At 36.9% G+C, this 16,383-nt stretch overlaps 2 protein-coding genes across 3 annotated transcripts in view; both read right to left on the reverse strand.

Annotated features, from left to right (window-relative positions):
• proser3 (proline and serine rich 3) overlaps positions 1-16,383 on the reverse strand; it is a 155,203-nt gene that overhangs the window by 28,265 nt on the left and 110,555 nt on the right. The gene's annotated exons all lie outside the window — the stretch shown is intronic.
• The window catches only part of kmt2bb (lysine (K)-specific methyltransferase 2Bb), an 84,700-nt gene that overhangs the window by 4,440 nt on the left and 63,877 nt on the right, over positions 1-16,383 (reverse strand). For both annotated transcript variants that reach the window (XM_087284494.1, XM_087284493.1), the window contains exons 31-36: positions 14,154-14,263; positions 13,937-14,074; positions 12,021-12,273; positions 10,282-10,389; positions 5,807-5,890; positions 4,670-4,799 (exon numbers count right to left, since the gene is read on the reverse strand). In XM_087284494.1, the coding sequence (XP_087140620.1) occupies positions 4,670-4,799; positions 5,807-5,890; positions 10,282-10,389; positions 12,021-12,273; positions 13,937-14,074; positions 14,154-14,263 (823 nt within the window). The remainder of the gene's footprint in view (positions 1-4,669; positions 4,800-5,806; positions 5,891-10,281; positions 10,390-12,020; positions 12,274-13,936; positions 14,075-14,153; positions 14,264-16,383) is intronic.

The following is a 16,383-nucleotide window of genomic DNA, read 5'->3' on the forward strand; positions in this document are numbered from 1 at the left end:
ATAGGTGACGCAGTGGCCCAGTAAGTAGTGCTGTTGCAGCAAGAAGGTCGGTAGTTCGAGCCTCGGCTGGATCAGTTGGCATTTCTGTGTGGAGTTTGCATGCTCTCCCTGCAGTCGCATGGGTTTCCTCCGGGTGCTCGGTTTCCCCCTCAGTCCAAAGACATGCGGTACAGGTGAATTGGGAAGGCTAAATTGTTCAGTGTATGAGCGTGTACGGATGTTTCCCAGTGATGGGTTGCGGCTGGAAGGGCATCGCTGCGTTAAAGATATGCTGGATAAGTTGGCAGTTCATTCTGCTGTGGCGACTCCAGATTAATAAAAGGAATATGCCGAAAATAAAATGAATGAAAAAATGAATAATAATAATAATAATTAATATTGTGTTGTAGAGTGATTTCTGAAGCATTATGTGACTCTAAAGACTGGAGTAATGAAGCTGAAAATTATTCTTTAAAATCACTGGAATAACTGAGAAAATTAAGTGATAAACAACTATTATGTTATTTTATTTTACATTTATTTTTATTTATATTTTATTTTACAATGTGCACTGTATTAAGATATAATAAATGCAACCTTGGTGAACAGGAAAGCTTATTTTAAAATCTTTAACAATCATACTGACCCCAAACTTTTGAGCAGTTGTGCAAATTTTCTAGCCTACATAAATATCATGCGATAATGTGCACTTTAATTTTGACACCCAGAGACAGTCACCAAAATATAAATTAGAGAGGTCAGACTTTCTCATACAGAGCCTCACTTCAAATGTCAATTTTGTAAATATCTATTGGATAAATCAATCTATTAGAGAAACGTTGGCTAGAATTCTGCATTATAGGCTTAAATTACAGAGAAATAACAGATGAACTGAGAATGCCTCAGATCATGACGCAGATCAGCTTTGCTCTTTCCTTCGAGCTGTTAGTGCGAAAATGAACAAAACAACAGGAATAACACAACATAATAAAAGACTAAAATAAGATATATGGTTACGTCGGCCAATTTTCCTAACAGATTAACAGCTCTCTGTAATATTTCAGCATGCTTTCACTTTCGTATTAGACATGAAACACACATTTGCTGGTAGGAATGGCATCCTGCCCTACTCTCTTCATATAGCCGTATATGTGGCTATTACACAATCATAATACACTGTGATAGAGCCTGGGTCGTTAGTTTGTTGGATTGTTCTGTTTTCTCACTACAATCGATCCACTCAATCGAGCAGAGACCATCACATTCAGGCGATCTCGGACCGATTGATTTGTCGCGGATCCGAGCGCGATTGCTGGATTCACATATGTCAAACTGCGCTAATTAACAGGAAATGAGACAGATTACGATTAAAGTTCTTTTCTTATTTTGTGTGTGTGTGTATGTGTGTGTGTGTGTGTGTGTGTGTGTGTATATATATATATATATATATATATATATATATATATATATATATATATATATATATATATATATATATATATATATATATATATATATATATATTAAAGTTCAGTTAGCCCAGCAGTCAAATTTTACATGCAACTCTTAATAAGCACATGAGAAAAATCTGTTAAATGAGGCCATTAGAATCGAATATTAGCAAAATGATCATATTTACACCACCAGCATAACGTGTGAGCCATGGAGAAGCGTTTGTACAACACAATACAAGTGGTATAAAACTGATTATAATCATATGACCCTTTAATATTTACAAAAATAGAGCTTTAGTAAAAATTAGGGATGTAACAATATTGTAAATACCGCCATACCGCAATAGTAATTTTTGTCAATATTACCGTATTGGCGCATGACTCAATAAAACTATATTTCTGAGAAAAGTTTGCTCAGGCGAATGAAGCGAACGGGAGGTAGCGGGAACTACAATTCCCATCAGCCCAGGCGTGGCCATCATCCTTTGCGTCTGTTGTCACTACAGATCCAGTAATGCAAAAATGGAGTGTGTTGCTAGTAGCGGGGAAGAAAAAGAGCTGGAAATGATCGAACCTAAAGCGAATCTTATATCGGATGTGTGGAAGCATTTCGGTTTCTTTCTAAAAAGATACGAAAAAGGAGAAAAGGTGACAGACAAAGAAAAAAACGGTATGCAGGCACTGCCAGACTGAGGTGAAATATAAGTCGGGGAATACGGCTAAAAACAGTCATGGGGACTACAGAACAAAGCACACTTGTTAGATTGATGCAGACATTGACTTGTACCGCAAAGAGACCTCTATCTCACTCATGGCTTGTCCTCTCAAGTGGTGGAAAGACAATGCACAACGTTACCCACTGCTGTCAACCTTGGTTAAATCATATCCCTTTGTCCCAACCTCAGTCCCAAGTGAGAGGGTTTTTTTCCGTTGCAGGGGACATGCCCAGAGATACCAGCTTTTACCAGATTATAAGTCATACGATCATTTTCCTTAAAACCCATCTCTATCTAAGTGAGTGAGTGATTAAATGTTGAATGTGATGAGTTTTCAACAATACTAAATTGAAACTTTATTTTTTTTTAATGTGGTTTAGTAGTTTTTTGTCATTGATATGTTCAGTGCTAAGGTAAATAAACACTTTTGGCACTTTTATCAAGTATTTTCATTAGTTTTGTTTTTCCTGTAAATTATTCAATAAATACCGTACCGTGACATTCATACCGAGGTATTACTGTACCGTGAAATTCTGATACGGTTACATCCCTATTAAAAATAGAGCACTTATGGACATTTCAACAGTCAAATCGGCCCTAGAAATAATCTGAATGTACGTTACTCTCCACCGCATGCTGAGAGAAACCGAAAGTAACCCTAACATATGGTACAGTACTTTAAATGTCCAGTAGGTGGGGGGGTTAAAACCACAAGTGGCTATATTTGACTGCACAGCAATGGTAGTGATTCAATGTTATATGTTTTGGGGGGCCGATTCTTGTTATTTTGATGCAAGTTGCAGGATGTAGGGGGGAGGAGGAGGGGCTGCAAATGGCCCGCAGGGGCAGTTTGAGACCCCGGATGTAGTCTAATTCATTGAATTTGCAGAAATATGCGTCTGCACATCTCATCACAGATTTCCAATCTAGATGCGTTATGGTCTGTGAATGGACTGCTCAAAACCTTGAATTGTTTATTTTCAGCCGTTGTTCATTTGCTCTTATAAAAACAGCACATATTTGGCTCTGAAATACCCTGGAATACAGACAAGTTCATGGTCATCTAAACAAGCCCAAAATCAACAACCCTCCCCCAACAAGCTTAACTTTTGCTATGGGGTGTTTATGCTGACCTTTCCACTTCCATCATACATTGAGCAAACATTTCTCTGTGCTCTTCTGTTTAAAGGACATTGTTGTAGAAGTCTAATGGTTTGCTCAATTGCAGGTTTGAATTTTATTTTTGTGGCAAGAAAAAAAAGAAAAAAGAAAAAGCCTTCCAAAAATGCCATATTTGTTCCACCTATTACTCATTTACCGTCATGAACTTTGATTTACTGAGATCTATTGTTTACTGAGGTCTGTAGAGTCTGCAATGATGTTATGCCAGTGGAGGAGCTCTAGATGGAGATTTTTGTTTTGTGTTTACTTTATAATTAAAGTTGTTGCACATCCACCAGTTTCTGCCTCTGAATGAGCGAGTTTTAGCTACTTGTTAACACCTGCAGACACCAACTGCTTACTTCGATGTTTTTTCGAGTCTAAAACTTGTTGCATGTCTGTTAAGTGCAACTGAAGTATTTGTCATGTAAACCAAACCACAGTTGGTAATAATAAATATTCCAAATGTCAACAAAGAGGAAACAGGGCTAAAATGAGGAAACAAATTCATCGAAAGACTTTATATAAAAAAAGAAAAAACCTTCTTATTTACTGTCATGAACTTTGATTTACTGAGATCTATTGTTTACTGAGGCCTGTAGAGTCTGCGGGGACGTTACACAAGTGTCGAGTCCTGTGAAGGAGCTCTAGATGGAGACTTTTGTTTTGTGTTTACTTGATGATTAAAGTTGTTGCACGTCCACCAGTTTCTGCCTTTGAATGAGCGAGTTTTAGCTACTTGTTTAGAAAAGTAGCATTTGGGGAGTTCACACTAGACACAGCTTGAGCGATAGATTGCGCTATTCCCACATAATTAGACACTTTATTCGTGTTTATTCACGTCTTAAATTCCCTTCAGTCTTTGAAGATATTAAACTTCACTTTAATTAAACCACTCTGTCACCAGTCTTGCTGTGTTTATTGGTGCATTATCATCAGAACTGCCTTCAGGATACAATGTTTGAACCATTTGGTGCACAAGGTCTTCTAGTAGTCCTTGGCAGTGACGTGCCCAACTAGCACAAGCATTGGGCCTAAGGAATGCCATCATATTGCAGTCCAAACCATCACTGATCCTCCCCATTGCTTCACTCAGGGCATGGAACAACCTGGGTGGTACGCTTCTTAGGGGCTTTTCCACACCGTAACTCTCCCAGATGTGGGAAAGACAGTGAAGGTGGACTCAACAGAGAACAACACATGCTTCACATTGTCCACAGTCCAAGATTTTCACTGCTAGCACCATTAAAAATGACGTATATGTAAACAAACATGTTTAACCTCGAAGTAATCAGCTGAAAAGTCAGTAATACATACAAACATCTGTTAAAATGTTCAGAAATATGTCTTTTCACTTACCTTGCCATCATAATATTTTTCACGTTTGTCGGTGAGAACAGAACGAATGACAATGCCAGAATACTCAATGACCATTTCTCCTGCCTCGATGTTTCGCTTGCAGAAAAGACCTCTTCCATGTATCGCAGACCTACAATAACAAAAGAGTTTCAGTCCATGGAGCTGGTTTTGATTAATAGCATAGCATGACAACAAAGGATCTGCCAGAACCTATGGCCAGAGTAAAGATTGCATAACCCATGCTCTCTGCGGTTACAACAGATCAAAGGCGAAACTGGGAAACAAATTGCAAACAGGATTCCAAAGTCAATTGTGAACGTAAACAAACCTCAGCATGTGCTCAAGACTAAAATGAAACTTTGGCAGTAACCCTTTCTTTCTAAACATCCTTTAATTTTTATTTAGTAATGATTAATTTAATACATTTAATGTGCAGAGTTACTGAAGTTAGTCCTGCGCGCTTGCGGTTTTTTTAGTTACTTCTTTGGTTTGGTGCGTTAATCTAATCGTGTGTCACTGAGGAAGGCTTTGTGCCGAAACGTCTGTTTGTCTGTTATCACCCGTCAAATGTAAGAAAAACTAAAAATAAAAACAGTATGAAGCAATTGAGTGCGAATCATTACCTTCTTTTGTATAATACATTTAATGTCAAGCACACATTTGAACTGGTGCCCAATGGCAGTGAGAAGTGAATAAATAAATGTCTAGTGAACGCCACTTTAGTTTGTTCAGAACACTGTTCACTTTTAACGATTTTTTGCAAAGGGGAACAAAAATATATTCTTTTTTTATTTTTAATGCAAATTTGATTCAGTGATGCAATGTTGACTTCTTATTTTAAGATACTTTCTTTTCGGAGACCAGACACATGCATTTCAAAAAAGATAACTGCTTATATGCTGCCACATCACCAGTGCTTTCCACAGGTTTGTTTTCAGGAGACTACTTAGAAACAGTATTTGTTTCCTGGGGTGGCTGGATGCATCTCAGAGAGAGAGAGAAAAAAAACCAATCGGACTTCCGCACAAATGTAAAAAAAGCAACAGCACGCTGATCTTTTCTACAGAAGCATTCAGATGTGGGGTTTAAGACAGAATTGAAACTGCTCTGTTCCTCATTGATGGTTAAAAAACCCACCTGTAAACACCAACTGCTTCCTTCGATGTTCTTTCGAGATGTCTAAAGCGCATCGCCATTGGAAGCTCCAAACTTGTGGCACGTCTGTAAAGAGCAATTGAGTTATTTGTCACGTGAACAAAACCACAACTGGTAATAATAAATATTCCAAAGAGGAAACTGGGCAAAAATGAGGAAATAATTCTTCGAAAAGCTTTCTAAAAAAAAAAAAAAAAAAGGAAAGAAATAATGTCACGACACGGCAAAGTTTCTTTAAAAAAAAAGAAAAAAGTGTGACATTTTTCAACTGAAAAACAGAACAAAAACAGGGAGGATTTTTTATTACTAGTGCTAGGCAAAAATGAATCACAATTAATCGCATCTAAAATAAAATTCTTTATATATATACACACACACACACACACACACACACACACACACACACACAAATATATATATATATATATATATATATATATATATATATATATATATATATATATATATATATATATATATATATATATATATAAATATACACACACACACACCATCATTATACAATAACTTGCCTAATCACTCTAACCTGCCTAGTTAACCCAATTAACCTAGTTAAGCCTTTAAATGTCACTTTAAGCTGAATAAAAGTGTCTTGAAAATATCTAGTCAAATATTATTTTCTGTCATCATGGCAAAGATAAAATAAATCAGTTATTAGAAATGAGTTATTAAAACTATTATGTTTAGAAATGTGTTGAACAAATCTTCTCTCTGTTAAACAGAAATTGGGGAAAAATTAAACCGGGGGCTAATAATTCAGGGGGGCTACTAATTCTGACTTCAACTCTATATATTGCTTCCCACGGGATTGAAATATACTTGCGTGATAGCCGGATTGAAACACACCTTTTACCCACATCACAAATAGTTAACTATATGTGACAAACAAAACATAGTTAGATTTTAACACTATTTATATTATTATCAGTTTAAAACTTTCTTTTCAACAGGTAAAGTAAAGAAAGACTGTTGAAGTAAAAAGAAATCCACTATTTCTCTTTTATGCTATTCAGGAGCCATGTGCACCCACTGACAGGTCAAATCTGCTTCTCTCTATCTCTCATTCAAGTTCAGGTTGCTTTATAGGCATGACATTTTGTACAGTACTGCCAAAGCATTTCAGACGTAATATTGACATCTTCAAATTAATACAATAAACAGCAAATGAGAAATAAATGCCAGAAAAAAGGGAATTAAAACAGTGAAATGTATCTTAGAATTATAATAATTACAAGAATAAAACATATTTAAATAATACTGATAATAAGTTAATTACCCATTTCTAATGCTGTACAAATATTCTGCAGCCAATTTAGAAGTGATTTTATCCTCTGAGTATTCAGTAAAGTTTTTCAGAGTTGTTTAGATTAAAGAAATAATTGTTTAATGTCTCTCTTGATCTTGTGGTTGTGCACATAAATAAATGGCCGCTTAGAAAACCAAAGCAAAACCAAATCCCGGACATTTTAGAAGATTTCGAGATGCCGGTGGATGACTGTGCAGGTCTCTGTGGGTCTCCAGAGTACATGGGTGTTGATAGTTCTTGCACACACAAGATGAGCTGTATATAACGGATAAAGGAGTGAAGATTTTCCACTACTTAATCGCTCTTGGATGTTTGCTTATATTTTACAAAAAAAAAAAAAAAAGTGTAAAAGGATGATCACAGTAAAAAAAAAATGTGTCACTAAATATATTTGGGCCCGCCCAAGTAAAGTCTATGTGTGGGAAGCACTGATATATATTTATACATGTATATTAGGTGAAACCAACCTTTTATTTTGGATTTGACGAATCGCGATTAATCTTTGCCCAGCACTATTTATTACTCATGATAATTCTGTTAAAGTTAGCCTAAAATAAACATCTGCTGTCAATTTAGAATATTATATATGATTTTTAGCTCAAACCATGATCAAAGGTGATTCATAAAATGTAAGTCAGCAGCTATTGGCACATATACAGGCAAAACAAAACGAATACCCGTGCATCCTAATGAAACATTAAGGTTTTATGAAGCAAAACGCTCAGCCAGTGAGGTAACTGCATATTATTTCACATGCTCCAGACTGCCATGAATGTTCTCATGATCCTTTTTCAAGGCTGGGGTTTAAAGGCGGGGACACATCAAGCTAACAGTTTATCGTGATCATCAATCTGGCTAGCATGTTTGGTGTTTTGTCTTACATCACCTCTCAACGGGACAACGTCAGAGGGAGTTTGCCTGATTCACTGTGATTAGTTGTTCAGCTAGCAATCAGAGCGCGCAAACAAAAACTGAAGGAACGAAACCAAGCGAACAACACAAAAGTCAAAAGTCAACACAAAGAAGCTGGCTGACATTTCCTCACATTTCTTATATATTTAAAAGACCACCAAATATATTTGCTCGACTGAATCCCATTGTTGTGAGTAAGAACTGTGAAAAAAGAACATAGACACTGCTTTTTTGTGCAGCACTAATTATGGTTTCTCTTTGTGGAATGAAAATACAGATACTACCACCTGCTGGTATGGAGAAGTACTGCACGCAGAGAAATTACGTACTCCGTTTGGGGTTCATGTGCAGATTTTTGGTCCAGGCCAGAAGCAGCTAATGCGAGGAAACAGCAAAGTCAGTTTTTGTTGCTGTTAGTTCTTTCGGGATTTCTGCAGTCTTTTTAAATCCCTTTTAAGATCATTGTGAATGATTTTTTTGTTAATGGCCAGGTTACTTCTGAAAGTAGTTTTTGTATTAATGAAAAATCGTAAAATAAGTTATGTTGCTGTAAAAATGTCTAACAGCTCTTGTGAATCATATCACTTTGCAATAAAAAAACTTAAATGTAAAAGAAAAAAAATAGGTTTAGAGATTGATCATCAGTGATTGGTTGATGACCCCATACGGTAGCTTTACTTGGACATTGGACAATTAAGACCTGTTTAACCTGATTTAAGACTTTTTAAAGGCCCAAAATTTTGTTTTTTTAAACGTAAGACATTTTAGGACCCTGCTGACACGCTATGAAAAGCGCTTGGTGTGATCGGAGGCTTTCAGCGGTGCTTCAATTCAGCTTTATTTGTATAGCGCTTTTACAATGTAGATTGTGTCAAAGCAGCTTCACATAAATGGTCATAGTAACTGGAACAGTGTGGTTCAGGTTTTAGTGTTTAAGTTCAGTTCAGTTCAGTTTAGCTCAGTTCAGTGTGATTTAATCATTACTGAGAGTTCAAACACTGAAGAGCAAATTCATCAATGCGTAGCTCTACCAATCCTGAACCATGCGAGGCAGTGGCGACAGTGGAGAGGGAAAAAAAACTTCACCTAACTTCACCTTCAGACTAAAGCCTGGTTTATACTTCTGTGTCAAGTGACCGGCGTGACTCACGGTGCATGCAACGCCCGTAGCTGTGCATTTTTACTTCTGTGCGTTGTCTCTGTTGGTCTGCATTAACACTTCCAAAACTCTAGTTGGCAGTGAGGTGTTGATGTTCCTCTGTGTCGAGTGTCTTCTCTACTGTTTTGCTTTTCCTGAACACTTCCGGGATGTACAAGTGGCTCAAACTCGCTCATTTTGAGGCAGGAACTGGCGGACGTGCAACAACTTTAACTATGAGGTAAACACAAAACAAAACTTTCCATCCAGAGCTCCTTCACGGGAATCCACACTTGTAAAAAAAAATCGCTCCATTGGGCTCGCGTCCAGCTCGCGCCTTTCGCAGACTCGTCAGCGCTACCAAGCCGACCAATCACAGAGCTTGCGCTACGCGTCGTTGCGACGTGTAGTTACATTTTTTGAGAGGTGCACGTCAGCGACGTCGGCGAAGGACTATGCGTCAGCGCCGTAGCATACGCTGGTGTTTGATGCAGAAGCATAAATCAGCCTTAAGCCTAGCCCAGTTTGATGAACTTTTGTACAATGTTGGCAAGAGGATTTCCCCTCGAGACACCAACAACAGGAGCTACATCATAATCACACCCCAACAAGAGCAAGCTCCTGATCGGTTAACGTGGTACGAATGTCCGCGCAAGTTCAGATTTTCCAACTTGAGCGATCCCTGCGTCTGGTGTGTTCGCAGCATAAGACTTCGAGGTGTTGTCCAGAGCAGTATTAATGTTGTTTTGCCTGTATATGTTGTCTTGACTCACAAAACACTAATAGCTGTTGCAATGTATGAATCATCAAGAAGCATTAAAAATCATTTCATTATTTAACTGAAATGAAAACCTGTATATGTCTAGGTGACCTATTCAATTAAAATATCCTCAAATATCTTTTACTGTAAAAACCTGACTAAAGGGATCGATCATTCACAGTGCAGCTTATCTGAAACAATACTCGTGTTGTCTTACTATAAACTTTTTTTTTTCTTCTCTGGGTTTTATTTTTCTAACTCATCTGCATCACATCAGAGAAACCAAGCTTTCGTTGACTAAAATTAAACTCTGGTTTGACCTGGTGGATTTAAGAAGAACCTCGTCCTCTTCCTCGTCATACAGGTCGGTGTCAGGAAGTTGTCTGTGCTGTGACGCCAAGAAGTTAAACATGTCAAATGTAGACTTCCTGTGAAAAAAGCAGACGGAAGAAGAGGCGTGAGCAGCACGATTATGAAAAGAACTCTTTTCTTTTGATATCTGCAACTTCTGGATCACAGAGAAATTGTGCTTGATGTAAAATTACGGTATTCCTGTCAAATATTTGATCAAATCCCCTGCTCGTGTTCATAAGGTAACAAAAAATAAATCTCGGAAAACATTTCCCTCATGGCATTAACGCCTACTCTCCTGTCATTAGTCATTTAGTAGACAACGCCTTCCAAAATAAGCTAATGGTTAAAGGGGGATTCCCTTACAAAAAGATCACTTGTAAGACAGAATATGGATCATATCGTGGGTGAAACGTATCCAAGCGATATTTAAGAGACGAGAGTAAATAGAGTTTCATATTTCCAGCATCACCAATAGAGGCCACACAAGGCAGCATTAGAAATATGCACTGCATTATTTTAGTTCCTAGTGTCTTTTCACCCACCTGAAGGAAGCAATTGTGAACAAGGCCTGTTGATTGATTGTAAAACACAACTGCATTCATTACAATCTATTGAAGAAGGTTTAGAAAATAAAAATCCATGTAAAAACTTATTTAATTGGATGAGTGGAGGGCCCTATGAATTTGCCATTATATGTCTTTGAAAACGGGTGATTGGTTAAGGCAAAGGGGTCATAAAAGAGCACAAGAGAGGACTTGGGTATACAATGAGAACCATCTGTGTCAGAAAAGTATGAAATGTATACAACATATGTTGTCATGTACATTTGAATCGACACATACTGTGTGTAACACAACAGTTAATATCTTAATAATAGGCAGGTAACAAGCCAGTAGTTAATAACATGACTTGTGACCTAAACTAAAATGTTACTGTTTATTTATATTATTGCAATTATAAATATTCTCACCATCATTAATTTGCTAAAGTATACCATAGTGGCATAAAGATTAAGCTCTGATTGGACATTATATAAATTTCCTTTGGAAATTATAATACTAATAACAATACCAGTGTATATATTCATGAGATCTGCAGCAACAGAAGGAGTACTATTAATATTATTATAAAAAGTATTTAATTTTTGTCACAGACAAATCAAGCATAGAAAATACAGTATATTTACTTATTTATTACTTTATTTTGACGGTCCATCTGTTGAATTAAGTTACATTGCATCTACATGCCAACTAATTCTCATTAGATTATAAGAAGACTGTTAGGTTGGGGTTGGTGTAAGTTGACATGTATTTGCAATGCTTCTGATAGTTAAATGTCTGTTGAAGGAGCAGTATGAACAGATATTAAGCAGATAGTCTACTTATACTCAAATAGACCATAATAAAGTGTTTTCATTATTATTATTATAAATATATCTGTATTTTTGTGTAGATTTTGTATTATTGTAAAAAAAAAAGCACTAAATTGTTCATAAAGTATCATAAAGTAACATTTATACTACTCTAACAAACAAGTTATCATTGTACAGATGTTACCAAAAAAACTGGCAACAGAAATTAATCTACACTGCCAAAAACAAAACAAAAAATCCATTATGAATAACAGCCCCAGTTTGAACCTTTGGCTTTCCTATTTCCATTGTAAATACTACTGAACTCCTCCAGAGTTAAAGCGGTGAACTGACCTCAGGTAAACCTCCGAGCGGGCACAGCCACTGGGGTTGACGGGCAGATCATCATCCTGACTGGCCTGTTTGTGGAAGCGGAAGGTGTGTCGATGGCAGCGTTTGGCGCCCTGCAGCTGCTCCACCAGATACACCACAGCATCGTGCAGCATCCCCATCACACGAGCCCCGCTCATCCCACACATAGTGAGCAGCCGCAGGCCAGCGGCAGCCCGGGCCTCCTGGACTCCCTCTAGAACCGCACTCCAGGCAACTAAGAAGACATCATTAAACAATTAACATTTTGGTTCACAAATACCTTTAAGTGTTTTAAAATGTGTCATTTAACACTAGGGCTGCACGATATTAGAAAGATATGACATTGCAATATTTTCTTTTGTCGCGTTATGAATACAATTTACGTTGGTTTACACAATGTACATCCAGAAAAGTCCATCTTTGTTGAATGTGAGCAAGATGCTAACGGTCTAATCAAATTCAACTATCTATGCTAAGCTAAGCTAAAAGTGCTCACGCCAGACCCAGATATTGGCTGAATGGAGTTAAAAATTGTAAAACTCAAATGTTTAACTCCAGAATTCTGACCAGAACCAGATAATCAGAGCAGAGCAGAATCACCTTTCATTCATATTAGACACAGATTTTTCCCAATTTGCATGCCTATAGCCTATTTGTTGCATCTAGGGCTAAATAATATATTATTTGAGCATCAATATCATAATGTGTGTCTGCAATAATCACATCGCAGGATTATTTATTAAAGATTAAAATGTAAAGATGTTATTAAATATGATCATTTTTTAAAGTATATATGCAATGATGACCATGTTATTTTATGCTTAACTGTTCAATTTCTTTACTTGAATACGGTTAGACTCCCAGAAACTATAAAGCACTGTTTATTTATTTATATTTGCTTAATAGTATTATTAGTAATTTAAAGTTAAAAGTTGCTATTTTCTAGGCCGATGTGTCTAGGAACTCTAGGTACTCTCATTCTGGTGTAGTAATCAAGGAACTTTGCTGCCGTACTATGACCTATTTTCAAAACAGTGTTCATTTAAGTGACTGAATGTGGCATGGATATCGGTGCCAGGCTGGTATGAGAAACTGCTGATCTACTGTGAGTTTTGTAAACGGTTGTCTCTATGGTTTTTAGAGAATGGTAATAAATGGAAGTTCTGTGAATAGAAATGCCTTGGTGATAAAAAAGATTAGGGAAGAATGTCCAGATTTTTTCAAGCTTAAACAAAGGCAACACTATTTAAATCAGTGTGTGTGTGTGTGTGTGTGTGTGTGTGAATGTGTTACTTCAGTTGTGTACTATTCTGTAGGGGGTAACCATGGCCATAGATTTCATTAGGTTTTATTTGTATTATTCAGTATTAACCCATTGGCCCATAAGTCAAAACAATCAAATCATACATACACGAGTTTTTCTGGATTTACAATTTATAGCTACATGTTTGAATAAAACAATGAATTTTTATTGAATTACTTATTACATTTCCAAATTTTAGGTAAAAATATAATTTACTGTATTTTTCTTTGCATAAGCATAATATAACAAAAGTGATTTCCATCTTTTCAGACATGTTCAAACTCATTTTTAGACTAAACAAAATTAATGCTTTAACTTCAGAAAAACATTAATGTTTAGTGGATTACCTCCAATCCTTTAAATTCTAACCAGAACTAAATGAAAAAATATATAAATCTAGAAATATCATCAGACCTTTATAGAAGAAAACAAATATAAAAATTTCAGTCAAACCCACATCTGATAAACCCAGTGATATTTAAAATGATCTCTTAACTTCTTCCATAGCTGTAGAGATATACATCTATATTTCAAATAGCACTTCTACGTTTACCAACATATTTTTTCCAACCACAAACAAAACATGACCTCATACCCTCAATGCTGTCTGCTTCTATACTGAAGCCGTCGTCACTTGCGATCTCAAAGCGTAGGTGTGGCTGGTCTCGGCTGAGAGGAACATGCTCTTCACCGTCTGACGGAGACAACTCGTCATCTGAGCAGGACAGCATCCCTTGAAGGAAAGAATAACACGTTGTTTGACTAATTGAAAGACCCCTGAGTTGAACAAAAAAAAGGAAAAAAAAATCTACCTGAGTATTTGTTCAAGTCAGATAATCCACTTCGGTTAGCAGGATCCCAAGTTGACGGCTTGTTGCTCTCTCCAGTACGAGGCAATGAAAGACGATCCCAAGGTCCAGGCCTGAATATAAAAATGAATAAAGAGTCACATATATTGTGGCTTAGCCTTGCGATATGAGTGTTGGTGGCATATTCTTTCCATTGCAGTCATTTTTCATCACCACTGATACCACTATTTTTTAAACTAGAAAAGAAAACAAACTGCCCACAAAAAAAACAGCCGCCCACTATAATTGGGTTCTCTAAAGCAGTGGTTCCCAAAGTGGGGGTCGCGGTATAATGAAGAGGGGTCGCCTGGTGATTTCCAAAAATCTATTTATTTTCAATTAACCACTAGAATTACCATTTTTTTACTGAAGGGAAAAAAATAGTTGTTTATAGTTGCATGCAATATTGTTACTATAGTGGCTTATAGTTACTAGTTCTATTGGATTGCGACTCCTGGGGTAATTACATAATATTAAAGACACAGCAATAGCGTCAGATGCAGCAGATTGATTTTATGGCACCAGGTTAAACTTTCTGGCCCATTTACAGCACTGACATACATAAAAAAAAAAATAAACGAAGAATAGAATTGGGTCTATTGGAGTGTGTGCGCCATAGCATGCAAGGTTTCTGTATTTATAACCACCTCAGAGGATATTGGGGGTCACGAGTCACTGGCATTGTCATTTTTGGGGTCGCAGGTCGAAAAGATTGGGAAGCCCTGCTCTAAAGTACAACAGTGATGGCCAGTTACCACTGAGTGGCGCAGTACATTTGGGTACACTTTTATAGCCGTTTCCAAAAGGTACCAAAAAGCGAACTGTACCATACCACTTTTTGGTTACCCTTTTGAAAGGGTACCAGACACAATAATGTAACAAAAGGCGGAGTGAGATGCACAGCTCAACGCCATTGGTTTACAGAGATACGTCACTACCTCGTGCACAAGCCAGGAGAATGAAAACAAAAGAAGCACCATTTTTAAATACACGGCCGAGACATTACACCGTAATACTATATACATATAATAACAAGCCGTGGTTGATCCGAGCTCAAACAAACCATCGTTGTCTTAATGAACAGCTACAAACCCAAGAAGAAGAGCAGAATATGTGTCTCTAGTTGTGTACAAGACTGTCTAAAGTGTGAGTGGTTTCAGTTTCTCCCAAGAGCCTGCATTTGCTTACTGTGCATCTATATTTGAGTTGAAAATAACGTGCACGTGATTATTAAAGTTCTCCTGACATCCCTTCAGAAACAGACAAACGCGAAAGTGCAACGCGAAAAAACAAAGGAGAAGTCTGACAGGGATGTCAGAACAACTTTAATAATCACGCGCACGTTATTTACAAAACAAAAGAGCAAATGATTTTTTCAGCAACCTAAAAGATGAACAAACTGCCATGTTTAACTACAATCATCGACTTTGGGACTATTATGAACTCGGAATGATGGCATTACTTTCTAACAAGAGGTTACATGTGCTGGTGAAGATTAAAGAAAACAGATAAGAGATTTGCACTGACTGTGGGCTATATGTTGCATGGTGTATGCTAGGTGTAGTTTTTCTGTAATTGGTAACATATCGGAGACTGTAAGGGGCTGTGTGTTCATGTTTGCTGCATTTATTTATATATTTTAGATAATTGCAGATGTTGCAGAAGACTATTTTGCACTGTAGAAATAAAGTTACAATAGGCTATCATTGACCTGCAGTTATAATAAAATCCTGTTCATAGAAAGGTTAGTAATGAACATTTATACACAAGTATTTATGTGTATAAATCGCCTGTTTTGTGTAAATTGCTTCTCATATGATATGTGAACCACCCACACAGCTTTACTTTGACATTTCCTTGAGCGAGAATGATGTCTACTGAAACTATGTTGTACACCACACCACTTTTGGCAGTTAAAACGAAAGCTTGATAAAGGTGACACGTACCAAACCGTTACATAATACTCTGTGGAAACGGGCCATAAAGTAACTGCTGCCAGTAACTCAGTCTTGAGCTTAAAAGCAAACTATCCCATTGATTTAGGACTTTTTGAAAATAAACACAAATCATATATTTTAAGGGTTAGTTCACAAAAACATCTGTTTTTAATCCAAAGAGACCATCAGAACACTAATTAAGATATTTTAGATGAAATCTAAAAGCTCTCCCATGACCCATACAACCCATTAGAGTC

The sequence above is a fragment of the Danio rerio genome, chromosome 15 (genome assembly GCF_052040795.2).
Source record: "Danio rerio strain M-AB ecotype USA chromosome 15, GRCz13ab, whole genome shotgun sequence".
Classification (NCBI taxonomy): Eukaryota; Metazoa; Chordata; class Actinopteri; order Cypriniformes; family Danionidae; genus Danio; species Danio rerio.